The following is a 9178-nucleotide window of genomic DNA, read 5'->3' as shown; positions in this document are numbered from 1 at the left end:
GCCCTGATGTCTACGCGACCCAAGCGCACGGTCAAGATCGCAACGGTCGTCGACGGATCCCTCGGAGGAGCTGGGTACCTCGGGAGCAAAAATATTTCTCCATAAAAGTCTCGGGGAATCACGGCGATTTAGAATAGTCGCACTATGATCTCATCACGGTGTCTGAGCCGGAGCTGTCACTTTGACCGGCGAAGGCATGAATCGAGGATTTCGGGATAGGCATTGAAGCGATAATCGACAGGCCATTAGCGCCGGTGCATGGGCCTGGAACGTCTCTTTTTTTGAATAATTGTTTGTATCGGCCATCAACGATCTGCCATAAGACTCGATCAGCGACAGGTGCCAATTACCTCTTGTTTCTAAGGCAAATAACACAAAATCGAAAACAGACGGAACAGGCAACCGTCACCGACAAAACTTTCGGGCTCGTTCGGCTGCTTCGCGAGCGGAACGATTACCTGCAGCAGACTGACTCCAAGCTCGCTCGACGAACAACGAGGAAACCGATGAACAAATACATGAAGTGTGAGAACAACACGGACGAGCGAGCGAACGGCCGGAGCTGCGAACGACCGATGACCAGGAATCCGAACGGAATACACCGAACAATTAGTCCTGAATTAATATCAGTCGGACCCGATCAATTTTATTGGCGCCGCTCCGTGTGCTTCCTCAGCACCGATAACGTTGCATCAGTGCCCGGCAGGGCACTCGTCGTCGAGACAAATCGCTGTCCAGCCGAGCTCACGAGTCACGAGCACGCGATCGTCATCCGCGGTTGGAACGAGGCTCTGAGCGGACTTAATATCACGGCTTGACTCTTCGGAGATCGGGCCCCGGAGAGTCGATCGAGGTCCCAGTCAGCGGAGGGTCCTTAGTCATTCCGTCTTTGCGGTCCACGTTCCTCGGATTGATTATACGGAATGATGCGACATATTATTGTCAATAGAAACGAAGACGAGACAGCTCGGCGAGCTCATTTGATTCGTCGTTCATTCTCGAATTATTGAGGGTTACCGCATGCGGTGACCAACGAAGGCAGCTCCTCGAGATATGGACACCCGACTGGCCGACCGATCAAGCGACCGATCGACCGAACGATCGCGCGAATGAGAGGAGGCGATCGACCGGTGTCCCACATGCATCCAGTGTCATAAACTCGCAGACGAAAATTATATATGTCTAGGCTGGATGTAATCGGAACAGTGTTGAACTGATCGCAATATTGGTGCGTTCTCGCCGTGTTCCTCCAGGTAACGTCGCTGCGCGGTCGGCGTCACTCAGCAATATTTGTATCCATAATTACAGGAATAAAACGGAGCATATCTCCATTCCGTCTGTCATCGAATCGTTGGAATCTGTGCAACGCGATTCCGCATTGAATGGACCCGGAGAGGATCGAGGTATTTTTGTGGGAAAAGTCTGCGCCGTCTTCGTCTGAGGGAGCACAGAAGAGGAACAAGCTCTTTGGGAGGTACCCAAGAGGCGATCTATGTCTCTCGATGCAAGGTCTGCTTCCCCTGGACGTTCAAGAGACTGCAGATCGTATCTGAGCTTTGAATCAGAAATATTCGGAAACCCGAATCAGCCTCTAGAAATCGGTACTCTCGGATCAGGAATTAATTCCGAAGAAAAGGCTCGGGACGCAGAGCAAGGCAGCGAGGATTTCTTCGACATCGTGTCGGAGGAATCTTCGGGGAGAGCAACTCCATCATCGAAGAGTAACGTGACCCTGACCGGTAGTCTGCTCGTTACAAGAGGCTTGTGGATCACCACAAGTCGAAACGACCCTTCGTCACGACACGCAACTAGAAATCGTTTCCATTGAGATAGTCGGACGGACACTGTTCGGATACGGGCTCTAATGCATAGGGGTACTGGAGAAGAAGTGACTGGAGGTGCATTGCTTGGCAAGTTCCTCAGCTGCGGCTATTATTTAGTATGATTCGTTGTTTCTTTCCTCGCCTCCTGTCGCTGCCGGCGCTCAGGCATGTTCGTATATTATCATATTCCGTCACGGCTACACTAGGCATCGATTTCTCGCTTTTATGTATCAGCGGTGATGACTAAGACAACTCGCCGGAATGGATTTCTTGTATAAATCTAGGAGTCGAATGAAGTAATTACGATGCCGTCAACATGATCAAACTGTCTGGGTGCTGGATCAGAATTGATTACCCTTGAAGTTTCCGTCGCAGTTTTTCGTCAACTTCTGCAAACGGAGATGAGGACAGAGGGTGGGCCTATCGCCACCAGCACTACAGAGAAATAATAAAATTCTCTCGAATGTTTTGATTGCTCCTGCTCCGGTTGAGCTTGAAGCTTAGGGTGGTCAGTATATGTCTGGCTGCTCTCAGTATTTTCCGTCGAGAAGACGATGCCATCCGCAAGTGAACGGTGTCATTAAACGGCATGAGAAGAGCAGATTGAAAGCGAGGAAAGTACCACCTCAGGCGGCGAGGCGTTCCCTCGCGGGGTGACATCTCCCACGGCAGAAATTTGAGACGTCTTCCGAAAGAGTTCCATGGCTGGTTCCAACCCTGGCGGTTCGAAGCCAAAACACTGCCACATTTCTCTCGAATTTCTTAGGCGGGAAGCACTCGCAAGGAGTAATTACGTATGGCAAGTAATGCCTACTCAGGGAATCGACGGATACTGCGTTTCGCCGATACTGCGAAGTGAGCTCAGTCCCGGATCCTCGATGAATCCATTGAATGGGCCCTACGGGTTTTGCCACGGACCTCGTCGCCTCTCGGGACTGCCCCTAGCTAAACTCTGGAGCTCAAGAATTCCAGGAAAGCCATCGCAAACTTTGACCGATATTGGTCGGCGATCCGAAAATCGCATCATCGATTCGAAAGAAAGAGGACCGCGAGTATCTGTTGCTGCGTATTGAGGGAACGTGACGAGAATCCCGGTGGAATTCTGATTGTGAGTCGGGCGAAGTTTCACGCTAATGCTCGCGAAATGTGCCGCTCCAGGGAGAGGTTCTAGCTCTTACATTTGCTCGTTGTGCCATGCGTTTTCCGGAGCGTCCATGGACGTCCGTTCATCTGGGTCGTTACCGACGATGTTGTCGATCGCTCGCTCGCTCACGAACGGCGGCTGCTAAACAATTTATTTACGTTTCTAGTTAACCGCAATCTATAACTTCTCGATCCTCCCTGATCGATTACAACCCGTTAACGCAGCTGCAGCTGCGTCGAACATTATCGGGCAATTACACAGTTTTTAGCCCGTTGTATGATCATCATCGTTTCTTGCTGAACGATGAAAGCTACGGATCCACTTGAATTCCCCTTTCATCATTATGAGACGAAAACCTGTGATCGCTATGAAAAATGTTCGACTGATCGAGCATCCAATTCTTCGAAGACCAGGTGGTCACTGCTGAGATATGCTGTACATACGTAAGCGGAATATGAGGATCGTGGTCTCTCCAGGGGAAGCCCTCGGATTTCCGGCGCTTTGAGAGCCGCGAATTCGCTCCCATTCCTGAATATGTGACAATAAGAGTCTCTCCTGCTTTTCTCGTTCCTCTCACTGAGAAGATGGTTCTCTTGAAAAAGCACCCTGCGACTCTTCAGAGAAATGAGCGGATGTCGTTTTTCAGGGAAGTGTGCAGAAATTTGGCCGAAATTGCCCGTGAAATTCAATAGACACGGGAAAAGTTGGCTGTCGCGCTAGCTCATCTCGTAGTCGCTTCGAGCCCCTCACGTACTGTTGGGCAGGACGTGGGATTCCTCTCATGGCCAAACTCTTAGATCATGACAGTGCGACTTTTCGATCTTAAGAAATGGGAGACGCCACATTCAAATAGACGCCACCATGTAGCCACATTCGCCATATACATAATATAAGAGTGAGGGTTTCTCGAGACACTTGGGGAGGGGGAAGACTTAAGTCGACAGGGTTCTCCCCACCTTCCCGAATTGAATTCTTCCCATATGAAATCAAGGGATTCCACTGAATGCTAATCGAGTCGATGGTGGTTTGAGGGAGAAGTGGCAGAGAGGGCAAGGAAAACGCCGCGACTTTCGAAAAGGTCCAGATAGGCGGAAAAGGGGGACACTCAGATAGAGACGCAGTGCCCGGACTTGATTAGGCTTGCGTGACGCATGCTAGATTCCATCTTGGAGCATCCAACGAAACGGGGGAGATTTTTGTTTGAATTGTTTAGCCTTTTTCTCTCGAGAGAGCATCTGCGGCCGCGCGTTGTTGACGGATCGTGGGAACTCGATGAGCAGGGCGACATTCCAAACGCGGGGACTGTGGGACCCGCGACTCTAATGGTATAATGTAGCTCTGACCGCCGCTCAACAGTTGCTGTCCCGCTCCACGGAAGTTCCCTGAAGACACACGTCATGAGATAAGAAGGCTCATAATCTAATGGTCTGTGGCTATTAATGAGCGAAAATGGTCTCGCGCAGCCCAAGTCGTCGTTCCCATTTTGAAAAACGTCGAGTCCGCAGCCTTTGCACCGTGGGAGCAATGGGGTATCGTGGGTCTCGGGACATAATCGATGCACGGTTCTCCGTGCTTCCTTTGTCGATCAGAAAAAGTTTGCTTCCACAGCATTCTCACGATTCAATCAACTGGGCAAAACGAAACGGAAACCCCCGATGGGGCGTCTGATTCCCGTAGATTTTATAACTGAGCGATAGAGGTTTCCGCTTCCTAAAGGTCCGGGGTCGCACTTCCGACGTACATTGAGTACAGAGCATTTTGCAGATTTCCGATATCAGTAAACCTACTGCCGTATGAGTTCCGACAAGGAGCGCATTCGACATCTCGCAGTGCTCCGCAAGTACATAATATGTAGGCCAGTACTTCAGTCGTGTTTTCCTGCTTCTCTCCAGAGTTAGCTCAAGTACCGCGAGCCGCTGGCGGTCCGAGACGAGCATCCTCGGCGATAACGTTCCTGGTAGCTCAAGGGGCCTACAGGCGACTTCCCGTAAAACGGTATCGTACTGTATTCGTCGAACGTTGCGAGTACGAGTTCCGAATCAAACGGGGATAATCTTTTAACATCATCTCCCGCGATCAGAGCCGAGCTCTACTCCAGTTATCGTTTCTATCCGTGATCACAGTGAGCCGGTTCACGGTTGAAGGCGTCACACTGAGATGCGGTAAGTCGATACCTCGGAGCAGAGCGCGTGAACCCGCAGCGCTTCGACTCAAGTCCGTAGTGGCCTCATGTCAAATGTCAGAGCAATTCGTTCTCGGAGCCAGCCAAGTAATCCTTGCTCCGGACTAAGTAACACCGGTCCGAAATCGCGCTCCCAACCGCTTGCCGGAACCATCGCTCATCTCATCTCTCGTCTTGTTATTGTTGCCGTAGCCGAGGGCGGTCAGCTCGTACCCGAAGAAGTTCGAAGTCCGAAAGATTTAACCTTCCGCGCGATCGATCGATTGTTTATACGTACCCCACAGACCCTTCGAAATTGATTCGAGGACCCAGAGACCTTTCGCGGTCGGAGTCAAGACTCTGTCCCCACTTCGGTATTTCCCGGAGTTGGAATTTTTAGCGAGAGCCAAATGATTTCTATTAATGGGGGGCCCTCTGTATGCTCGCCGGGAACGCCGACGGCTTCGAAGTGGGCGCTCTACGCTGTCTTCTGTCGGCATCGCCGTAGACTGCGCTCCTCACGCTGAAAAAGCAAGCGGACCCGGACTCTTCTCTACGTCAGGAAGATGGAGAGCCTTCGTCTTTTGAGTAGAGCTGACGGAAGTGAGCGTAAAGCGATTCATCAAACCATTCGCTCTTCATATTCTTGAGCAAAAATCAATTTTCAGCAAATTTATCACAGTCTGGCAGGACCGCTGCTCGATCAGCCACAATAATAGAGACGTCTTTCGGGCGACTCAGTTTCAAATAATTCGCTATGGGCCTCTCTACACATGCGTTGGAGCCATGGAGTGTCGGACTGCTCGGAATCCAAGCTCATCCGATGGGAGCATCACCTCGACCGCTGTCTCGAGCCCACTGTAGACGGAAAGTTGGAGCGGTAGAGTTGTTTAAATATTCCATTCTCATGCTTTATTATCATCAGACCCGAGAGTGAGTCGAAGTTCCGACGAGGTCGTGTTATTCTGCTGTCTTCAAAGCCCGAACCGACGCGAAATTGCTCTAAGTGAAAGCGACGTTCCAGATTAGCGGAGCTCCCTCATCATGATCGAAGCAGCTGAACATGATGTCTGACCCATTCATGATACGGAGATGATTCGTCGAATATCACCTTTCCGAGCTCTGGGTATCGACACTGAGACAGAGGGAAAACCAAAGATCCAGCCGATCGATGACAAATCTGCGAAAGTCCATTCGGCTCGACGGATTATTCCGCTAAAATTCTTGAGGCTTTTCGCTCACGAGCCGTTTTTCTCCTTGAGCGGATGATAAAGAGCGGGCACGATCATGGCGCATGGCGGAAGGCGCTTTTTTCGAATCCTCATAGGAACGCGCTGTAGTCGATTCTCGCCGTCATTGAATTTCGAGGGTCGTTCCCCCGGTCAACGTGTTCCTGAGGATATCGTTCCTTTTCGAACTTTCGGGAGCCAAACGATATTGGTTCTAAGGCTGCCGACAACATGGCGAACAGTCTCAGAAGGATTAGAAAAATGCTGATAATGACCATAAGAGAACAAGGAGCCCTTATCAGTCTTTTCCGCTTCAATCAGAGTTTTTATCGGATAATTTTCCAAATTGTCCCCAGCTACCGGACGACGATTCGATGATGGCGAGCTGTGATAAATTTGAAGTATTTTGCAAGTCGCCCGACATCCCACAGATCCAAGTTTTCTGGCGAAACCGCGTATCTGCTAGCTTTGTTCGTGGAGATGAGCAAGATAATGCAGATAATTGGAGCGATCTTCATTTTGTTCCTGAGGTCTGAGATCAGTGAATTGAAAAAAAGTGAATATAAACTCTTTGGCCTCGCGAAGCGGAGAAGAGTTCCGATCATCGCCTGCGCCTGCAATATCATTCGGAAACACAAATTGATCGCTGCTCGCGAATGGTACTCTCGATGACCACCCCGTTGTTTCCGGATTTGAGAAGCCCAAATCCGATTGTAGACGATCACGCGAGGTAGCTTCGACGCGAACTTGAAAAATTCCAAAGGTCAACTTTCGACCACTAAACGAAAGCAGACTCTAGGTGCGGTCGCGATATGGAGGCACGAGAGGCGCGCTTGGCGAGGATCAGAAGTCACACAATTTTCAATGACTTGATCGTATCCCCTCGTTTCGCCGCCGACGCGTTCGGCGATGGGAAGAATGCGCTCCGGCTGACACTCCCGGAGCCGAAACTCCGAAAACGGCGCTTCGGGAGATTCAAAGTCCTGGCGCACATGACCTCGCTGTTCGCCGTGAATCACGATGATGACAAGTGGAAACTGCTGGTGGACATGTTCGCCGCCGGTCTGACCGGCATCGACCGAATCGTTCTCGTCGGTTCCGGGAATCTCACCCGTCTGGGTTTGTACATCTTCGTGTTCGTAGTTCTCTGTGTTGTGATGTTGTACTTCATTGGTTTGTCCGTCGCTGAATACCTACAGTACAAGACAATCGTTTCCGTCAGCCTGGATGAAGTTAGACTGCTCCCTGCCATAACGATCTGCAACGTGAACGCCTTCAAGAGCGACAAGCTCTGCGATCCGGCTGATGTGTACTATGCGGAGCGAGAAGAAATGTGTCTCGCGAAGAATAAAAAGCAATTCGCCCTGGCCATGAGCAGGTTCAAACACAGAGCCGGCGGGAACGCGACTCTGCTGAACTTCATCGAGTCCTCGATGCACACGTGGCCTGAACTTGGCCACTCGTGTAGGTTCAATCGGGAATTTTGCTCTCCTAAGTGGGTATCGGACATCATCAATTCACTTTACCGGTACGGCAGGTGCTTCTGCTTTTTCTGTAACTTGACTGCGGTCGACAGCTCGCTCGATTTCGCCAAAATACGCAGCCCCCAAGCTGGTCTCGATCTCGTCCTGAAGAGCTATCCCAACCAAACCCTGAAAGCCTCAACCAATCATGGATTCCTAGTGATGATCCACGACCGCTCCCGTCTGCCGGACGTCAACTCGGACGGAGTTTACATCCCTGTCGGGATGACAACCTATGTGGGATTCTCAATGAAGAAGGTCAACCTCCTGGGTAAACCTTTCGACTCGAACTGCCATACCTCGTGGCCAAAGGGCGAGCCGTACAATGCCTTTCTGGCGAAGGACGATAAGTACTCAGAGCAGGCCTGTCGAAAAGTTTGCCTACACTACAACATCATGAAAGAATGCGAGTGCCTCGATCTATACAAAGGCGTCGATTATCAACAGATGCTCGACAGCGACGCCATATGCGTGGACGAGGTTTCCAAACGCTGCCGTGAGAAGAAAATTGAAGATCCCGAATCCACGATGAAGGTCTGTAACTGTCCGAAGCGCTGCGAGGACGTGCAGATCACAACGACGGTCTCTCAGATGGCGTGGAACACGAGAATAATTGGCGTGAACCCAACGGCGATGACCACCGCGAATTTGGTGCTCTACGCCGACGGTTTTGCCATCAGTAACATAATCGAGAGTCAGGAGATTACGGCGACCGCGGCGCTCTCGACAGTCGGCGGCTTCATGAATATGTTTACTGGAGCGTCGTTCCTGCTCATCTACGAAGCGATCAGCATCCTGGCGATTTGGTTGTATAAAGTTTTCACCATGAAGCCCTCACATGATCTCGGAACCATGGACTATTGATCGGAATGTCATATATCTTGCGGGTGTTTCTCAGAGGAGAATCGCTCCCTGTTGCAGCAATTATTGCAAAATAAATAGGAGGTCCTAGTCGATCAAGCTGGTTTTCAGCAGGCTTTTCCATTCCATGTGTTTCCGGCGAAGGGCATCCCACCAGAAGTCGGAAACTCGAGGCGAGTTCCCATCTGATCCATTACAAGAGGAAGCTGGTGCTATACGACGATGCGAGTGAAGTTTATTTACGTCAGCGTATCACGTGCGGGATTTCGCATGGTGATATACCGTGAGAATATCCGTCACAACGGGCGAGCCGACCAGCGGGCCAGCTCGCGAGCTGGCGGTAGCGCGAACCTCATTCCAATCGAATGAGCATCGATCCGAGAAACGAGAACTGTTTACCCGCAGAACTTCGTGACGTCTTTCTCGTTCCTGCGAAT

General features: G+C 50.8%; 1 protein-coding gene across 1 annotated transcript; it reads left to right on the top strand.

The window, feature by feature from the left end:
* Positions 1–8036: 8036 nt before the first annotated feature.
* Positions 8037–8744, top strand: ppk19 (pickpocket 19). Its single transcript, XM_003746240.2, has one exon. It carries the CDS (start codon positions 8043–8045, stop codon positions 8742–8744), a length of 702 nt encoding a protein of 233 aa, XP_003746288.2. The 5' UTR covers positions 8037–8042.
* Positions 8745–9178: the final 434 nt, after the last annotated feature.

Source organism: Galendromus occidentalis, unplaced genomic scaffold (genome assembly GCF_000255335.2).
Source record: "Galendromus occidentalis unplaced genomic scaffold, Mocc_1.1 scf7180000077492, whole genome shotgun sequence".
In the NCBI taxonomy this organism is placed as follows: domain Eukaryota; kingdom Metazoa; phylum Arthropoda; class Arachnida; order Mesostigmata; family Phytoseiidae; genus Galendromus; species Galendromus occidentalis.
Note: the sequence above shows the minus strand (reverse complement) of the source record. Positions and strands in the feature narration are given on the sequence as shown.

Excerpts from the sequence above, each read along its gene's own strand:
- ppk19 (XM_003746240.2), top strand. The coding sequence starts at position 8,043 with ATGATCCACGACCGCTCCCGTCTGCCGGACGTCAACTCGGACGGAGTT.